This window comes from Leptosomus discolor, chromosome Z (assembly GCF_034619465.1).
Source record: "Leptosomus discolor isolate bLepDis1 chromosome Z, bLepDis1.hap2, whole genome shotgun sequence".
Taxonomy (NCBI): Eukaryota; Metazoa; Chordata; class Aves; order Leptosomiformes; family Leptosomidae; genus Leptosomus; species Leptosomus discolor.
The window spans coordinates 29,391,180-29,411,444 of record NC_141419.1 but is presented as its reverse complement, the minus strand read 5'-3'; the positions used below and the strand labels follow the sequence as shown (position 1 = coordinate 29,411,444).

Below are 20,265 nucleotides of genomic sequence, written 5' to 3'. Positions count from 1 at the left end.
GACAAGGTGATCCTGTGGTGATGGGCAGGGGCCAGAAGCCCCCGTGTCAAGAGTCTGGCTCACCACATCCTTGTCCAAGGAGAGGCATGGCTGTGCCTGAGCCATGGTAGGAGGGACCAAAGGTCCAGAGCTGAGTTTCAGTCAGTGCCTGTGGGTGGGGATTAGGGATGGAGGCCCCAGGTAAGGCTGGTCAGGTCCGTTAAGACTCATTCATGCCCTCACGTCCTTGATGCTAGGTATTTAATAGCCAGAGAAAGCATGTGGCCTTGCACTGAAGTATATCCCTCCAGTCCCTCTGGGAAGTGTCAGGGCCAGATCTCACAAGGAAAATCTCTGCGAAGTTTCACTGGGGTCAACAGAGGTCATGATCTCTAATGGGCATCTGGATAATTTCAAACACAAAGCTGTGGACTTCTGTTCCCCTGGTATTTTATTCTGCCAGTGAATGCTATGCATGCAAAGTCACGTCCACAAAGGCCTTAGTTAGGTGGATGGGGACAGGTTCTTCTTCCCCGAGGCACATGTGGAGCTGCTGCAGCTCCAGCTTCACCAGGTGCTGCACACTCTGCAGCTGGTTGGAGCCTATTTTGTCTATATATTTGACTGTATACTATATCAACCTTCTGAGAAAAAGGTTTGCACTATGACTAACAGTCATCAGGAGATAGAATAGGTCAAGGGATGTGTGGAAGGATATTTACAAAATAAGGGACATGTGAACAATCCAGCCTTTTCAGAGAGCCTGGGCTGGGACGTACCGGAACTGCGGAAAGCATAAACAACTTCCGGTGCAGAGGGCATCAACATCTTGCAGGTGCAGAAGAAGAGACAGCCGCCATTAATGACACAGTTTTAATTCCTGAAGAAGATGGGTGTGAACATCTGTGAATGTGACTTGAACATGACTCGCAATATGGCCAATCGGGTTGGACTATGGGCCGATTATTTGCGATGAAGCCAATCAGTATTTATTGGGTGTGGTCGAGGGTTATATATTGCACCGAAAAACACAGAAAAAAAGGTTCACTTGTTAGATCACATTGATCGTGTCAGTGTCCTCACGCAGCTCCCGCAAGGATGCTTCATACCTCTGGGTCACTACATCAAAACAAGCTCACTCCAGGTCATGTGTGATGGAGACAGGTTTTTGGCAGGCTCTGATGGCTGGATGATGAACAAACAGCTCTGGGGACTGATCTACCATGCTATCTGTAGGATAGCTTCTTCAGGTCAAGGTTTTAAAAGCACGGTGTCAAAGCAGGGGAAGAAAGCCTGTACTACTGTTCTCTTGGTGGTGTTTGTTCTCCAGGTAGATATAAGGTTTCATCCCCCTGCTGAAAAAAAGTTTTATCTTTCAGATGTACTAATTTCCCTTCTGAGTTGCTTTTGCTTGAGATTCTTTATATATTCCCCTCAAAGGTGAATGGATTGCTGCCTTTTTCATACAAGTTTTATAGTATCCAAAACCAGTTTCTTTTTGCAAGTGACAATTTGATCTTGCACACAGTGAAGCCACCGGCATCTTCAGCTCTTGAACCATGCCAGACTCCTTTATAACACTAATCTGTTTACATCATCCAAAGATACTTTTCATTTGACAAAACTACTTGAACAATTGTTTCCTGAAAAGCAAATTAGTTGTAGTTAATGCAATTCACAGTAAGCAAAGCTGTGTAGTTGTGGAAAACAAAAAATAAACGAATAGCACTCTTGAGATCAGTGGCATTTTTCTTCTCTCCTTTCAGTATGTGCTAAGGCATTTAAAGGTTAGTGTCAGGGCTTTTTCCTAATTGATTTGGTCATTCAGAAAATACTGTATTTCTGAAAACAAACAGTATTTTGAGATCATAGTAAGTCATCTAAATTTCTAAAGCCTCTTAAAATGAACTACAGTTTAAAAATATGGGATAAAAATCACTTGCAATTTTGCAAGATGAGCACATATCAAGTGAGGTAAGTGTGTTAGTCCTGTATACAGGAAAGGAGAAATAAAAAGATTGTAAAATCATAAACCCTGGAGCCTGAGTAAGTGGCCAGCCTAGAAGTTAAAGCCACTTCTTTTCACGGATAGTCAGCACAGCATTAAAGAATGAAAAAGGTAACGCATACTGCTGCGTGTTTATTAATTGTTACGACTCCTTTGTCGAATAAGGAAAGCTACATTTTTTTTTCCCTGTTCCCATGTCTGTGGGCTCTTACTTTCCCCTGCAATTAGAAACACTCAACCGGGGGGCTCTGCCCCCGTACTCCGCGCTGCCTGGCTCCATGCTTTCCCTCTGGAAGAGGGGAGGGTTCGGGACTCTCCGCAGGCTGGGCCCTACCCTGTCTGCCTCCGCACGGGGCGGGCAGGCGGGCAGGGGGCAGGAAGGCAGGGGGCAGGCAGGGGGCGGGCCGGCAGGGAGGCGGCAGGGAGGGGGCAGGCAGGCGGGGGCCGGGCGGGAAGCAGGCAGGGAGCAGGCAGGGAGGCGGCAGGCAGGAGGGGGCGGGGCCCAGCGGGCGGGGACAGGGGGCGCCGCCGTGATCCCCACCAATCGGTGCCGGCGGTAGGGGGGCAGGACAGGGGCGGGGCGCGGGAGCCATGGCCACGTGCCCCCCGCCCCGCCCCCTCCCCACGGCCATGCTGGGGGTTCGCTGCGCTGCCGCCGCGCTGCTGCCGCTGCGGGGCCCAGCAGCCGCCATGTCTACCCTGCTGGTCAGCCAGCCGCGCTACGCCTGGCTACGGGAGCTGGGCCTGCAGGAGGAGAACCCGGGCGTCTACAACGGGCGCTGGGGCGGAGGCGGCCAGGTGCGGGCGGCGGCGTGGCCTGTGAGGCGGAGCGGGCCCGGCGGTCGGGCCGGGGGGGGCGGGGAGGCAAGGGGCGGCGGGGGGCGGTCGCGGCGGGGCCTCGCCGGGGCCCTGCTGGGGCCCTGGGCGCTGCGCCCCTCCGCTGGGTAAAAGGGCGAGCGCGGCCCGCTGCTCACCCTCCGCCGCCCCCCCCCCCCCCCCCCCCCCCCGCTCTAGGTGGTGACGACGTACTGCCCCGCCAACAACGAGCCCATCGCCAGCGTCCGGCAGGTGAGCACGGCCCGGCCCGGCCTGGGGAGCTCGGGGGGCAGGGACCCAGCGGCTGCTGGGGAGGGAGGAGCCCGCCGGCCGCCGCGGCTCCGGGGTGAGGGGAGTTTGGGCGTTGGTTTGGGAGCTGCTCGTCCGCTTGACCGTGTTGGCAAAGGGCACGAACCCGCCGAGGTGGGTGACATCTAGGGGGATGTTGCATCGAGAGGCGGTCGGTGGAACTCATCACAGCTCGGGGCAACTGCTGGAAGTAAGCGTGTGGCTTTTCTGGGAAGGAAAACGGGCAGTTCACACACCCCCACCCCCAGCTTCTAGAGGGAGTTGCAGAATAGGGGTGGATTGTGGGTATTCAGTGGAGCTAAGCGGCCAGGGGAAAGCATGAAGGAGGGCAACGTGGCATTCACATCGTAAATTTGTGGAAGTTTTTAGTGTGAGAATAGTGCTGTCACGCTAACCTACTCCTTTTGTATGTTAGGATTCGATTAGCCCTTAATGTCCAGTGGGGCTGGTGGGGTAGGACAGTCTTCACAGCCTTTGTTTAATATTGTTAATAGTAGTAGTATTTAAGAGAAAAGAAGATATGTGAATATATGATGAAGGCCTCCCTTACAGCTGTTCGTTATGGAGCATTCTTTGCCATCTGAAGGAAAATTTCAGCTCACGTGTTTTTTTGTTTAGGCAGTATATATGCTTTTCCTCAACAGTAACTTCAAGCAACTGAACATGCCATATTGGGATGAAACTATGACAAGCTTTAAAGTTCATGTGAAACTGGTATTCTGTAGTGCAACACTACCCACTAGAAATGTCTTGAATTGAATGCAGAAACTCCTCTGCGGCATTTATTTTGGGGTCTTGGTTTTCCTAACTTTAACGTCCTTCTTCATGTAGGGTAGTTTGGAGGATTATGAAGAAACGGTAAAGAAAGCGAAAGAGGCATGGAAGGTCTGGGCTGATGTAAGTTAACAGAAACTTCTCTTTTGTAACATATCTCTGTCAGGTAAAGGCCATTAAATTGCTCTGTGAGGTGGAGATGTAAAAAACATGTTCATATTGCATATGTTGCATAAAAGCAAAAATCTGCAACGAGGACCTTAAGAAACAAACCCAGACAACTTGTGCACGTTACCATTGAGGTACAAAGATGAGGACATTGACTTGTGGAATATGTTTGTTTTGAAAAGCCTGCCAAATGTACCCAGAATTGTGCTTGTAAGCAAATGCCAGCAGGTCTGCTGAAGTTCAGGAACTTTATAGCAAGCAAATGATCTCTGTGGGTGCATTTAACTTCATGTTGCTGCATCCTTTCTGCCATGAGAACTCCGCAGATCTGACTCGTGGTGATTATCTTGTTCTGATGAGGTGAGGAAGACTGCTGGTTTTGAGTGTGCTTTTTTTGTTTACCAGCTGACCTGGTTATTTCACAAAACAGCTACGTTATTCCAAAACTTGAGTGTTACGTTGCTGTGTCAGACAATAGCTAAGCTATTTTTCCTGAGCAAGCTCTAGCTCTCAGTGCACCTATACAGACTGTGTCCAGACAGCATCCATTCTCTTGCTGGTCATGCCAGGCTTGGTTTTTATAGTTACCTGCTATTTCTTTGAAACAAGCTGAAACCTGAATTTTGTAAGGTATTGGGCATTCTGTATTTCACTCAGGAAAGTAGTTAACCTTGCGTGAAGAGAACAAAGTTTAGGACAAACACAACAGTTTCCTTAGAACATGGTAGTACGTGTTCTTTTGTTACAATTTGTGAACATAATGTTGGTGAGTGCATGCCACTAACTCGTAATGTGTTTGTAAGTAATCTGAAAGCCATCTAACAGATAACAAAGAACAGATCAAATGCTTTAGAGCCTCATCTCAAAGCTGTTTGGTTTTAGTTTGTGAATTTTGTTGTTCGCAATGAGCTTGTCTGAAAGATTTTGCCTGTAAAGAGAGATGCTTGCATGGTTTATGTATTCCTTGCTCCTCTCTTTCCAGAGAACTGCTGTTCATCAGCAGTTTCTAATCCTGTAAATCCTGTTGCATGGTATGGTTTATGATTGATCCTGCTTATTGATTATCGTCTAAAATACTGAGATCACATTTAAAAAAATCTATTAATACTTGGTATATGGGTTTAATTTTTCCATGATTGAGGCTTCTGTGTGTCTCAGCATCTGCTAACAAACTAAATGTCAGCAGCCATTGTCATACTGAAAAATAGGTTTGAAAACGTGATATTAAGTACACTTCAAAAGCTCAGAAACCAGTAAGTATGCTTTTATGAAAAATCCTTATTTCTTGAGATGCAGGTGATTGTTTGAGGGCATTGTGAACAGAAGTAGCAGAACTATTAATCTGCATGCTTCTGCCAATATTCAGTGGAACTGAATTTTGAACAGACATAAATGTGTGCAGCGCTATCTGTCTCTGTGAGGCAGGAAACTGTCCTGTAAAGCAGTGAGTAAGGATGTCTTGGGAAAATAGGGGGGAAAGCACAGCTATCAGTTATTTCTTTCTGCAGGGGTAGAAAACTAGCAGTATATATGCAGCAGAGGTCACAGGTGCTCAATCTCAAATAGATTCTTCTGGTTTGTTTTGACTAGATTCCCGCACCTAAGCGTGGAGAAATAGTGCGACAGATTGGTGATGCCCTGAGACAAAAAATTAAAGTTCTAGGAAGCTTGGTAAGTGTTTTAAGAAGCAGTTTAACTTCACGGGGGTAGGGGGGGGTGGGGGGAGGTGTCAAGACTGTTTTTCTTGCGTTTTAATGTGCCACTCTGCAATACTAACCTTAAGAATTGTTAAAACGTTAGTTCTGTTAGCTTGCGTAAAGAAATTTTTATTTTAAAAAAGGTAAAGGAGAAAAAAGTATGTAAGATTGTATTGTGGCACCCTACACTGAAAATTATAATATATAATAGGAAAAGAAAGTGTAATTCGTTCTGACCCTGTACTGTGGCCAAGTGGAGTGTTCCAGCTGTTGCCCTGCTGTTTTCCCAGGCAAGTGCCTGTCAGACAGTGCACTGCCTGACACTATAAGTGTCCTGAAAAAGACCTTCCTGTAATACAGAGCTTTTAACCTTGAGCTCTTTCCGGTGATCTGTAGGATTTTGTGAACTGACATGTGGAGGTATAAGGCTTCAGAAGGTGAGATGGTCTTAATGAGATCTTACAGTCCTGTGCAGGACATAAAGGTTGAAGGACTGCTCCTTTAAAACACTTGCTAGTTGCTGGGGAAGAAAAGGAGACAAGTAGAGAACTTGCCACTTTCCTTTTACAGGGCTTGCCTATATGTGCTGCTATTCAGAAACAGCTGTCGGTGAATAACTCCATGTGTAGTCAAGCCCATATTGTTAACCTACAAAACTTTGTTCTGCTGTTCCCCTTGATGTTCTCTCCTCAGCAGAGTTTCTGTGGTGGAATTAGAGTGCTAACGTACTTTTGTATTCAGAAACAGTACGGCTTCCCTGGTGAGTGTGGACAGACAAGTTGCTTTATGTTCCTTGGACAAAACTTGCTGCTTATTGCCAGAACATTTTTCTAGTTTTCCCAAACAGATCGTAAGTGTGTTCAGCTCTTCCAGGACAGGGGGTGAACTTCAGGGTGAAAGCTGTGCAGTAGGTATCCAGGTTTTAGGACTTTTTCTGGCCTTAGAATATGTAAAATGGCATGGTATGGCAACTCACGTGTTCATATGCCATTGGAAGTTTTCAGCCTTGACTCACAATGCCCTTGTCAAGTATCCAGATGTATCTCTATTTCACTTATGGACTCACTGCCGTGTTTCTTGGTAAATATGTCTGATGCCTTTCCATTTCTAGTCACAGATAGGGGCTGTTCATTCTGTCTCGAAATGATCACAGGCATCATAGAAATAGCTAGGAATACATTTGGTCACCTTCATTTTAACCTTTGCATGGGGAGTAAAGTCTTATGGCAACCCTTCAAACCTGATTCCTCACTTAACAGCTTTTTCGAAGTACAATCGTCAGTCTAAAGTGGTAGGTGATACCTCCATGAGAGTCACACCTAGATATCAGAGCCCGACTGTAAAATTAAGTGGGGATAAATGGGTGACTTCTCAGTTCCTAAGTTGGTGAATTTTCTCATTTTTGGAGGAAAATGTCTCCAAATACCAGCTTATTGATGATCTATGTGTCTGATGTGTACATCTAACATGCTTTTAACAGAGGACATAGTTTAGGATTGAGTTCAGCTAAAAAAAATAAAATAAATTGATCCTAAACATCCCAGGTTCCTAAAATACTAAAGATGTGTAGATGTTTCCAGCAGTGTCTGAAAATGGAATCTCTCACTTTGAGATGTTGTAAAATGAGTAGTTTGCTTATGAAAAACTGTAAATTTCTTTTCCTGGAGTAGAGTAATTCCTGTTTTCTAATTTATTCCACACCTGGTCCACAATGTATGCAAGCATCCTGATGGAAATTCGATGTTTCATGGATATAAACCTATGAACCTCATTGCTGTTGGATACTCCTTTCAGGAGATTATTTTTCATTTCCTCTGTTCATTAATTTCCTCTTCTAATTTCCTCCTGTTGTATGGGAATGTGACTTCTGTCTAGTTGTCTATTGTGTTCTTTAAGCTGTGAATAACTCAGGAAAAGGTGAATCTTTTCTAATGGAAAAAAAGTGTGTATTAAATCTTACGTGGTGTACAAATATACCTGACATTAGTGGGAGACAAAATGTATTGAGGATACAAGGGAATTTCTTTAAAAAAAAATAAAAATAAAAAAGTCTGTCTTGCTTTTAACTTTTTCAGGTCTCTTTGGAAATGGGGAAGATTTTTGTTGAGGGTGTTGGGGAAGTGCAGGAGTATGTTGATGTCTGTGACTATGCTGTTGGTTTATCCCGAATGATTGGTGGACCTATTTTGCCTTCAGAAAGTAAGTATGTGTGTATGTATGTATGTTGTTTGTTTGTTTGTTTCTTTTTGTACAAGTGAAGATATGGAGATGTATCTTAAATATACGGGGATGTAGTGCAGGAAAATCTCTGTACTGTGAGTTGTTTAGGGAGCATGCTGTCTAGGAATAGATATGCTGGAAGGCAGTAATGCTACCTAATGAAGTATTTGGCCTGTGGCTTGTAGCAAGAGAGGCAATCTGTTTTCTCTCCACTCCTTGAAGCATTAGATTCTCTTTGATTTCTTTGTTGATGAAGGTGCTACAGGAAAGTATGTAAAAAGTTCGGCAGTGTACTTAGAAATGAGACACTTTTTTGCCAGTTACTGAGTAGCAAACAATCACAATTCTGTTAACTGAATAGTGAAAATAGTGAAATTTCATATTGTCATGTTAGTCAGTTTTTCCACAATCCAGCTAACCTTGTTCCAGTAAGCTGCAGAGCATATATAATACAGCTGTCCACAAGCTGATGCTCTGATGGACAGAGGAGCCGTGCTAGGCCTCTTGCTTACATGGTTTCCTTTAATGTTTTGTTTTGTTTTTTTAAATGGATGCAAATTGCATTACATCGTGTCTTTGCTTTCAGGACCGGGCCATGCCCTTATAGAGCAGTGGAATCCTGTTGGGTTAGTAGGAATCATCACAGCCTTCAACTTCCCTGTAGCGGTTTATGGATGGAACAGTGCAATTGCAATGATCTGTGGAAATGCTTGCCTGTGGTAAGTTACAGCTCTCCAACATGCTAACAGTATTTTAAAGTTGGAGAGCTATTACCTCAGGCATGAAATTGTTACCGAATGTTTGGTGTTTCTGTGTATTTGATTCTATCTTATACAGGCTTAATTTTTATCTATTTTTTATGTTCACTTGTAGTCAAAGAGCTTTGCTTTATTTTGTGGTTACCTCTTTTATGAGGTATTGAGATTCAGACCTCTCCAGGACTTAGCCAAATGGCCTGTTAATAAAGAACCCAGGTGGTGGAGGTCTTGCAGCAATGGTAGCAAACAGTTAATATTCTGAGAATTGGTACAGCTAAAATTAAGAATCTAAATAAGTAGCTTTACTTCCCCTCCCAGCTCCTGCTTCAGTTTCATCTACGTGCTTTACTCTGATATCTGGCATAGCTCTTGTTCATGTGGATTTCAGTAGTAGTTCTGAATGCTGAGCTGTGGAAATAAAACGCTTGAGTTGTGGTCTTAACAAGGATCAGAAAACCAGCCTGACCAAACTGTGCTGTATTTCAGATACCATAGAAATTTATTTCTTATTCTTGAAGAACTGAAAAGAAAATAATGTCTTCTTTTTTAAATATTTTTTCTTTTTTTAGGAAGGGTGCTCCTACAACATCCCTCATTAGTGTTGCTGTTACAAAGTGAGTTCTCGTTTCTTTGCTTTCTGTTTTGCTTTTTAAGCAACTTCTTTTCTGTTTGAGGTTGTGCTTAGTGGTCAAAAGAACTGCTTTCCCCTTGTTACTTAAGTAGTAACTGTATATGTAGGATGTTACCTATACTGTTGGCTAGTTTTTTCTGGACCAGGGCTGTGCTTCTGCTGAAATAGGGTTTGCTATGCCGTTTGCTTCCTTGTAGAAGACTAATTGTTCATGAAATTCGGCTTCCCTCAGTCATGCTCTCATGTTTCAGAATTGTCCCTTTTTTTTGGGATTTTCAGCCCAACATCAGCACACGTTTTCTTGGCAAATTCTTCTGGCTGGCTATGTAGGCTTATATCCTGAAGATGCCTTCACGCAACCTTTGTTATCTACACCTAGTAACACCTTAGCATGCATTTGCAGGGTTCAAAACTTAATCTTGTTAAAAAGAGCAACTCCAAAGAATAAACATTATAGTGATACTCAGTGTAGGTTTATTGTTACTTTGCTTACTATATTAGCATTTCAAATAGTTATCCGTTTTGTGCTACAAATAACATTTATTTTTTACATGCTAAATGTGAATAGGCCACTTTAAAAATAACTGATTAGTAAGTCTTGTAGCTTTAATATTAACTGTTGAGAACAATGGCCCCAAACTACTTAGGAGTATTTTATGTAGCTCCATGAACTTATATAAATGTCTCTTTCTAATGGTGAAAGAGTGTACGACCAAGGTTTTTACACACTGATCTACTGCTTGTCTGTGCCAGTTGTGTGGATGCATAATGAATGTTTGAATCTTAACCTCTGTGCGAGCTATGATTGTAACACTGAAGTCCTTGATGAGAGAAGTGTGTTACGTATTGTACAAACTACATGTCAATTAACTGCAAGACTGCTGCTTTTTAAAAATCTAGCTGCTTCATGTGTGTGGTTAGACAGTTTTAATGGTTCATTCTCTATTATATGCACCTGTCAGAAATCGCTGAAATTTTTACAATTTTGATTCTAGGATAATTGCCAAAGTCTTGGAGGATAACAAAGTGCCCGGAGCAATCTGTTCTCTGGTTTGTGGTGGAGCAGACATTGGGTAGGTAACATTTCTCGTGTTTGGTATAGAGGCTAAAGAATACTCTTTAAGGTACTTCTTGTAAAGTTACTCTGATCTCCAGGAGTTCCCAGTACGTGCATGTACCACCTACATCATTTTTTATGGAATTGTAGAATGGTTTGGGTTGGAAGGAACCTTAAAGATCATATAGTCCAATCCCCTTGTGATGGGCAGGGACACCTTCTACTAGACCAGGTTGCTCAAAGCCCCATCCAACCTGGCCTTGAACACTGCCAGGGAGGGGGCAGCCACAGCTTCTCTGGGCAACCTGTGCTAGTGCCTCACCACCCTCACAGTGAAGAACTTCTTCCTAATCAGCCTCTGGCCCTCCTGTAAGCGTAATGTGTGTTTCTACTTGCTGTTGTGAGATCAGCTTTTAACAAATAACTTACCAGGTATTTAATGAAGAGACGTGACTAAGTTTATATTCTACTCCTGCATATGCTTACACCTGAAGAATACAGCTAATAATAAATTCCACTCATGTTCTTAAGAGTTTCCAGTTTCTAGACCATTAGCCTTTTGGAGGAGAATACTTCCCCATTTTCCATGCTCACGTCGGACTCTGCACTTGCTCATAGATGCATACCTGTGCTTGGAAGCTGTACAAATCAAATTGTTTTGTTTGATTATTACAGTGTAGAAATTCCTGATTCAAATGTATATTCAGATGTATCTCTTGAGCATTTCAAGAGAAGATGAAACAGATGGTAAGCATTAAAAAAACTCATAGGTAGGCATTTTTCCTTAGGGAACAACAGCTGGAGCTGATCTCGATACATACTTTAGGTTGAATTTAAAAATTAGTACAGGTGATGCTCTTACGTGCTGAAAAGGGGGAGGGAAACAGCCTTGTTTCTCTTTTCTGACTAAGAAGAAATTTTTCTGTCATCTGCTCAGTCACTTACCTGATGTTTTCAAATAAATGGCTCTGACTTTAAAAGATCTCCTAGGTTGAAGTTGATTTATATGCAAGCAGCTTTTCCAACTGTCTGCTCTGCCGTTAAACATGGTGGTACGTCTGCTGTTGTGCAGGACAGCAATGGCAAGAGATGAGCGGATGGACCTGTTGTCTTTCACTGGCAGCACGAAAGTGGGCAAGCAGGTAGCACTTACGGTTCAGGAGAGATTTGGTGAGTGTGTGTGGGTCTCCTCCCATTTCTTTCCGTGGTTGGGAGAGGCAGGGAAGCCCCACAGGATTTTAAAACAACAGCTTGTTTCACTTGCTCTTGTTACCTTTTTTTTTTTTTTTAAACTTGGTAGAAATAGAATGTTGAAACTGCTCAGAGCTAGGTACTTAATTTTTCAGTTAGTTCTGTCACAACTGTGTTTTTTGCAGAGCATCCACAGATCCATACTCCTGCAGTTAATCTTGGGGAGGTGCGTCAGTGAATATAATTGTGTGGAGATTGTCAAGATCAACAGCCAGGGGTGATTTTGACAATGTGTTCATGGAGAAATGCCCCCTCTCCTTTTACTCCTTATAAACACAGGAGGAAAGTTAATTATTTTTGAGGTGCTGTTTTTGTTGCAAATCTGTGAAAGTGTACAGGCACGAGTCCATGCACAGCTGCTGGATTCTAACCTTTTAGTTTTTTAAAAAAAAACCCCTTGTGAACAGGATTTTCTCATATTATGTATTTGAATTTCATAATGTCAAAAAACCAAGAGAGAACAGATTGCAAATGTTGACCCAGAAGTAGATGGTGATTTTTTTTTCTCTCAGATATGAGATAGAACAGTTGCCAGAGAAATAAATAAACCTAGTTGAATTTTATGTGTACATTTTGATCTCTGTGGCACCTCCTCCTTTATCTGCGTCATACCATTATGCTGCAACTTTTTCTCTTCCATCTTTTCCTTTCCAGTGCTATCTTTGCCTATTTTTTTAAGTGTCTTTCTGCCATAACTGCTCTCCTGGTATCTTACTCACAACATGTGATACAGATGTGGTGTAATTTTCTGCTTTGGCTAGAGTGATCAGTTGACTGATGCCTAAAACTTTTTGACTACCCAGAAAAATATGTTTAAAGAAACTTAACTCTAGTTAGAAGTAACCTCACTGAATGAAGAGCAGAGAATCTATGTGTGCATGACATAACTTGTTTGTGTGTTTTTGTTAGGTCGAAGTCTGCTGGAACTGGGAGGAAACAATGCCATTATTGGTAATATGCACTGTAGAAATTTAGTGCTGTAGATAATATTTGGCAGTTAGTAGACAGATGTTTGTAGCAAATTGTCCCTTCTTCCTTCCCCCATGGCCCCCTGGGTGTTTAAAAAGTGTGTAGTAGAATGCTGGGGTTTTTTCTGTCTTTAGTATCGTGCAGAGTGTTTTAAGATTAAAAAATAGAAATTCAAGCTCTTACATGTATTCCGTGTTGAAGTGAAGAAGGGAATGAGAGAAGCAGTAAGCTTCAGTAATGGGATGTGGACAATGCTAAATAAATTTGATTTTAGGATAGTTCTAATCTCATGAACACCCCTTTTAGCATTTTAGAGAATAAGTAAATGTATGTAAAATCTATGGTATCTTGAAATCAAAGCATGTAGGTATTTATTTCAGTAGAACATTTTACAGGTTTAAGTAGCTTAGCTTATGATCTAGTTCCCAGATAAATGTAACATAAATACTGTGAAGGTGAGCGATGTGGCAGAAAGAAAATATAAGCTAGATAAATACCTAAATTGCTGTCCCGTTGTGTTGTAGCCTTCTGTTCCACCTTTCTCATAGTCTGAAGAAATGTAATTGCCTGTCTAGAGTATTAAGCTTTCTTGAAAATCACATTTGAGCAGGTCTTTTTTCGTGGGTTGCTTTGCAGCCAGTAGCATAAACTTGTTTTATACTTAGAAAATGGTTTCCTTTTTTATTTGAAAGTCCTGCTTTTTCTGGAATTGGCTTTGAATGATGGTATAAACATTGTTTCATTGGACTTTGTCGCAAATTTAATAATAATTTTGGATACTTAAGGGAATTCTGTGCAACTGGTTAAGCTGAATGGTGTTTTGGGCATCCTTTGAGGCTTATACGTACTAGCTCTACTTTAAGCATCTCAATGTCTTCTAGCTAGATGAGTTTGTTCAGCTCGTTTATATTTTACATTATTGTATACCTGTGTATTTTAGCTACATTTTTTGCATGCCATCTGGATACACTTTACCATTATTTCTTTGTGCTGCTAGACTTCTCAGTGAGTGGAGGACAAGGTAAAGAAACAGCAAGAAATTGCTTGTAGTTTCTTCAATTAAAATGAAGCTGAAGTGCTTTGCAAGCTCTATTGCAAAAGGCTGTCTTTGGTAGTTCAGACCTACATTTATGTCCAATTGCGTGTTTCTGACTCCAGGTGTAAAAGTAACAGGAGTTTTGAGGCATCTCTTTACATCTTAGTGTGCTATGCTCCTGTGACTATTCCTAATGCTGCTTGACCAACCTGTCAGTTTCTTAGATTGTGTAGTGTCTTCAGTCTTGCGAACTGCCTGTTTACTTGAGTAACATGCTGATGTTTTAATTTTTGTTAAGTGTTTGAAGATGCAGATCTGAACCTAGTCATCCCGTCTGCTCTATTTGCTGCTGTGGGAACAGCGGGTCAGAGATGTACAACTGCTAGAAGGCTGGTGAGTAAATGTGTATTGTCTGGTTTGGGTATCTCTGAATTTAAACTTAATTCCAAATGAGCTCAGAAAATGCCTAGCAATTCCTAATATTATGGAGAGCATCAAATAACTTTGAGACACATTTTTACTTTGTCGAAAATCAGTTTGATGGGAAAATAAGATGGTCATTTGTCATTCCACTAATTCTAGCTCGAAAGAGCTTCTTTATACATGTTTCTAAATGTACCTGGTGCTAAAACTCAGGAAAATAAAACTTAGCCTACTTTCTGTATTTCTCTCTGTTTTTATTGCCAAAGCTTCTTTGCTTGTGCCTGCTACAAATTTTGGTGCAGGTTTTAGATTTCAGCAAAGCAAGGATGTGTGTATTGCTTACTTTATTATTATTTTTTTAATTTATCATTTTCAACAAGTTTAAAGGTGTTACAACGTCAGCCTGTGTCTGTATAGTTGTTTCAGAGTTGGATTGATTGGTAAATACTCATCAAAATTGATGTGGGCTAACTTTGGGTGTATAGGAAGAGGAGTCTTTCATCAAATCATAGCAATAAAAATGACTTGAGTATTTGTCTAAAACACTTAACTGAAGAGTTTACAGAACACATTGATACCATTGATCTGAGATGGGGTAAAATTAAACCAGCTTTTTGCTTCTTTGCTTCTTTTAAATCTTCATGGTAAAGATTTTAAATCTTCGTTCCATGGTGTTGGTGCTGTTTCGAGGCCTTTGTCATGTGTTATTTTTAACTTTTGGATTTTCCAAATATGAGCAACACTATCTCCACACTTCATTCATGCCTCTTCAAAGTGCTTTAGTACTTCAGGAACAGTTACATAGGCTGAACTGTCTTAGAATCTTCTTACTGCATTTTGTTTAGTTCCTCCATGAAAGCATCCATGACGAGGTGGTGGCAAAGCTTGCTAAGGCCTATGCCCAGGTCCGCATCGGTGATCCGTGGGATTGTAAGTAGCTATTTCCAACTCAGGGGTTTAGAAGACAAATTTCTGTTGGTTTCTTTCTGTTTAAATTCCAGATTATAAATCAAAGCTATCTAATTTTAGCAGTTTACCAGAGAGCGTGGATAGCTGGTTTCATTTAGAATACAAACTCTGAAAGTGAGACGAAAAATCCAGCTAGTACCACTCATCTTGGACAGATTAAATAATTACTCCCAAAATGTCGTGATAAGAATATTTGCAAACGTATACAGTTTTGCTGAAATATGGCTTTGAATCTTTTGTTTTTAGCTGACACTCTGTATGGGCCTCTTCATACCAAAGAAGCAGTGAAAATGTTCCTTGATGCAGTAGAACAAGCAAAACAACAGGGTGGCTCTGTGGTCTATGGTGGAAAGGTGACTTACTTTATTCTCCCTGCTACATTTAGTGTTTTGTGAAAAAAATACATTAACGTGGTAGCTTAGGCCAAGATTGTACCTCAGTTTGTCCTGTCAGCCAAGGATGTTAAGTTAGTCAGTCTGAGAATGAGTTTCACTCCTCTCTGTAGGGTAAAGATGGGTCGACTTGGAATCTACCTTTTCCAAGAACTGGCTAAGAGCTCAAATTGCAGGAAATACTGGAGGTTGAAGAGAGCCACTTGCACAGCTTCATCGTATGGGTTGTTTAATTCTTGTGGACTTAATGCTTTGAGAATTCTTGTCTTTCACTGGCACCTTCTTTATTCCTAATACCTTTAAAGTTCTAATCGGCTTAGGAATCAGCTTACAAGTAGGAGAAAGGAAGGTTGTTTTTTTTTGTCGGCTGCTACATTTTGAGATTTGATTGCCTCCTTAATAGACTAAGTTATGCTTCTGTATTTTAAATACTTAAAACAAGTAAAATTTAAGTTATCTACTCGGGTAACGTGACCTTCTATCTCTGATTGCTAGGCACATCATAGTAATCAGTCCATGAAGCATTCCCTTCCTACACTAGTACTAAGCCGGATGCTGGTTTGAACTTGCTCAGTTGTTTCTTGTTTTATGTGTTTTGAAGGTTATAAATCGCCCCGGAAACTATGTTGAACCAACCATTGTGACCGGCCTTCCTCATAATGCACCCATTGTCCACACTGAGACATTTGCCCCCATACTGTATGTGCTGAAATTTAAGGTAAAATAACAGTGGGGAATTAGTCAGTTGTCAAGGATGCTAACAGAAGAATCAGGAGAGAGATTTCAGATGTATGTCATGTTCATTAATTGTCCAAGGACTTCAAGAAGTGGTAACTGTTATTCTGTACTGTGGAATACCCACTGTAATAGCTTACCTCACTGTGTAGCTACATTTCTGCATTTTCTGTGAAGAGTGGTGGAGTTAAGATGAGAGTCTGTACAGGAATAGATTTTTATCGTTCATGTCAACCTGCTCAAACGCAGGCTCTGTGTTTTCTGCAGTGGAGGTATCCTATCCCTCACTTGGAGCACTAGTATTTGCCAAGTGGCATTCAGTACAGTTATATTATGGCTGTGGTATGTTGGATTTCTTCTCATGGTACTTCTTTGTAACTGTGTTGCTTTGAGTGGTAACAGTTTAACCATTGACACATGCTCCTTTTAGGAGGAAGAGGAGGTTTTTGCCTGGAATAATGAAGTAAAACAAGGTCTTTCCAGCAGTATCTTTACCAAGGATTTGGGAAGGATATTCCGTTGGCTTGGGTATAAATTAAACTATTTTTCTACCTTCCTGAAGCATAAGATCACAGTCTTTCATGTCTTTTGTAAACCTGTGCACAATGCTAGTTGAGCATTTTACAGCCCTGATTTTTAGGGCAGGAGCTTTTCCCAATCCTGAGGAATAATTGTGTCTTGCCTTTGTTTGTAGGCCAAAAGGATCTGACTGTGGCATTGTGAACGTCAACATCCCAACCAGTGGGGCTGAGATCGGAGGTGCTTTTGGTATGTTACTTACACTTTTTTTCTTTATCCTTTAAATGATGAAATCCTCTAGCATCAGGTCTAGAGACTTGGTAGTATTCTTCAGGCTTTTTTTTTTTGTTTGTTTTCTAAAGCAGGGGGGATTTTTTTTTTTCTAACTATTCTGGAAGATAATAAAGTATTACCACAGTCAAACTAGTATAACTTAGGTCTCCTCTTTCTTTGTTTCAAGGTTTTAATCAGTCCATTTAAATGACTAAATCTGAAGAAATTGGTGAAGTTAATTTTTATTTACACTGCTTTAGCGGAAACCAGAAATTGACTAGAGGTAGTTGGATTTCCGCTTTCAAAAATAGCTGTATTTCATTTTTAAATATTCCATGTATCATTCCCCCTGCCCCCATCAAGGCAGTGTAAATCAAAAGTATGTTCTGAATGTGTTTAGAGATGTGGCTGAGTGGAAAATGGTTTGAAAGAGTTTCAGTTAAACAGTCTTGAGCATTTCTTTTGTGTATATTTGCATGCGTATATAAATTACAGCATGAATTATTTTTGTGTGAAAATCTTTAAATAAATTTTTGCCTTTATTTCTCTCTTATATATACTGAAAGAAGTGGGGGGAGGGAGGAAGAAATACTCACCTTACCATTTAAACAGTACAAGAACCAGCACATTCTTGTACTCTTGTTTAATATTAACACACAAACATCTCTAAACCAAGATCCTCTGATGCCAGCACCATGAGACTTTCAACTCCAGGCAGATATTTGTTGGATCAAGCATGAGGAAAGAACTAGCTGTGTGGGTTGCATGTGGTGGTGTTCTGGTAATTTATTTCAGATACAGAACAAGGGAAAAGGAACAGTTTTTCCCGTGAATTTTTATAGAGTATCTCGCCTCCTGGAGTTAGTCCAGATTCCCATGCTCCAAAAATATTTCAAGTTTTCATTTATAACCTTTTTCATACAGGTGGTGAAAAGCACACTGGTGGGGGAAGAGAATCTGGAAGTGATTCATGGAAACTTTATATGAGACGGTCTACTTGGTAAGACAGACTTTTTGAGTTCCAAATAAATATAAATGACAGATAAACTTGCAGAAGTTCAAAATGTAATAATCCTTGACTACAGGAGGTTATCTTCGCTAAACGTTAGATAACCATGTATGAGTGTAGTTGCCTTTTCTTCATGCAAGAATTTACATCTGTGTTCCTAGTAGGAGATGATTTGAAGGGTCTAGATAAAGAGCTTTCTTTACTCACTGTTCCTCAAAAGGAAAAAAGTCTGGGGTTTTTTCACCTCTTGCCAGATTTTAGACTCAGCTAAAAATTAAATTACTAAAACTTGTCAGGAAATACATGAAGTGGCAACCACGGTGACGGGGCCACTATTGCCAGTGGTGGGTGATTCAGCTACATGTTAGGTATCTATCTATAAGTCTCCTGACACCCTATAGTGGTTGACCATTCCCACTCTTTGCTGGCGTCCCTAGCCTTTACCTGTGCTAATTTTGGTTTCCGTGCAAAGGCTTATGAACATGAGAAAATCCCACCTTGATTTTTCTGTATGGACATTCTCCTAGTAAGTGATTAAACAGAGAAAGATACTTGACAATGGGAAATGTGGTCTTTCCTCATACATAGTTACTGTATTGAAAACCGGAGTAAAGTGAGTTCTTAACTTGAAACAGGCAGACTGCTTACAGATGTCTTTTGTATACATTGACAAAAGTCAGAAGCCTTGTACATAGGAAGTGGACTGCATAACCTGTCTCGATGATCAAGTCTGGTCTCTAAATACTTGTTTCTCTTTCAGTACAATCAACTACAGCAAGGATTTACCTTTGGCTCAAGGAATCAAGTTCCAGTAACAGCCTTCTGAACGGCCATGCTGTGAACTCTCCTAGCATTTCAGAATCAAGCGCCTTCTAAGCCTCATGGTGAAGAAAATTAATTATCTGAAACTTGTCTGCAGCAAAGATGCCAATTCTATCAAAAAATCAGCTACTTTAAAATTGCTTCACTTTCAGTGTATGAAATTACTACTTCAGTCTTCAAATGAGAAGTGTGTGGTCTTGGCGAGGAGAGAGGGTGACTGAAACTAACAAAATTGGATTCAGGTGGCCTGGATAATCTGTTGCCTTATTCCTGTATTTCAGTATCAGCGCTGTCTCTGTATCCCCTGCCTCCCCACCATTTGCTGTTTCTGACTAGTAGGCCTATGCTTCAAACTATGTGCTGAGTTTTCTACAGATAACTGGTGCTGTGGGGGGTGGGCAGTACAGGGCTGTTTTTCAACACATAAATAAAGGTACATTTTATGAGATACCTTGGGTGTCTAGGGTTTTTTTGTTCGTTGTTTTGCAGTAGGAATAATCAGCTGAGTGTCCATTTTTGCACTGCTAGCTGGGAGAAGTATCACTGGGCTACAAGGACTGCTTTAGTTTTCCTGCCTTTTCTTCAGAAAGGAGACTTTCACCCTGTTTGTTGGGAGGTAAGGGGTAAGAACAAGGGCTACTGCACTGTCTTGAAACCTCCTCTTAGCACTAGGAAGAGTCACAGCCAGTTCAGGTTGTCACAGCCCTTGTGACACCCTACAACCCAACCAGCTGAAGAACTGGAGGTACAGCCAGGAGGGAATACTCTTCCAGGTGAATTTGCTGGGGGAAAGCAAATTGTTTGTGTGTGTTTCACCTTAGGTGGGAGTTTCTCGTGGCCACTGAAGATGACAGCCATCAGCAGCTTATTTAGGAGCCTTGCTCAGAATCCAGGATGAGACAAGGCATGGTGCTACTAGGCTGATCTTAGCTTTCCACAGAGTAACTTCTGAGGTTTTTAATGTACTGGTTTTGGGGGAGGTTTCTTTTCCTCTCAATCTAAAGTACCAAATTTCCACAGTCTCTGAAGTTGGCAGAGCTCTTCATTTTGGGCTCAGATTCTAAGATTGATTTGGTTTTTGATTTATTTTTATGCCAAGATAATAGCAGTGTCATCCAAATTGTGTCAAAGGTCCAGTATACCATAATGCTAGCTGGTCCTCTTTCACCTTAATACCTAGTTTTAAAACACATAGTGTTTTGAATTCTAAATCTGTATTATAGAAAGCATTTTGGATGTCACTTTCTGTAGAATAAATAGCAGACAGCCAAAGTTTTTTCCTACTGAGTGTTTTTACAGCCAGGTGAACTCTCTCCTGTAGTTCTCTGTGCTTGGCCATTTAACTAGGAAACAGATTTCATGAAAGAATGTTGTGTGTTTGCACACAGAAAGAACAGAAATCCCCTAAACAGACAGAAAAATCCTTAGCAGATAGAGGGCAAAGAAACAA

The 20,265-nt window shown here is 41.4% G+C and overlaps 1 protein-coding gene across 2 annotated transcripts; it reads left to right on the top strand.

Moving 5' to 3' along the window:
• Nucleotides 1-2,617: 2,617 nt before the first annotated feature.
• ALDH7A1 (aldehyde dehydrogenase 7 family member A1) lies at nucleotides 2,618-19,155 on the top strand. Of its 2 annotated transcripts, XM_086479225.1 has the most exons (18): nucleotides 2,618-2,785; nucleotides 3,002-3,055; nucleotides 3,944-4,009; nucleotides 5,645-5,725; nucleotides 7,827-7,950; nucleotides 8,558-8,690; nucleotides 9,299-9,343; nucleotides 10,356-10,433; nucleotides 11,490-11,587; nucleotides 12,578-12,619; nucleotides 13,972-14,066; nucleotides 14,942-15,026; nucleotides 15,312-15,418; nucleotides 16,059-16,175; nucleotides 16,623-16,720; nucleotides 16,887-16,960; nucleotides 17,909-17,984; nucleotides 18,754-19,155. In XM_086479225.1, the coding sequence occupies exons 1-18, from the start codon at nucleotides 2,618-2,620 to the stop codon at nucleotides 18,806-18,808; spliced, it is 1,596 nt and encodes a 531-aa protein (XP_086335351.1). In that variant the 3' UTR covers nucleotides 18,809-19,155. The 2 variants fall into 2 exon arrangements, with proteins under 2 accessions (XP_086335351.1, XP_086335352.1); XM_086479226.1 differs by lacking the exons at nucleotides 14,942-15,026; nucleotides 15,312-15,418 and having other exon boundaries at nucleotides 2,678-2,785.
• Nucleotides 19,156-20,265: the final 1,110 nt, after the last annotated feature.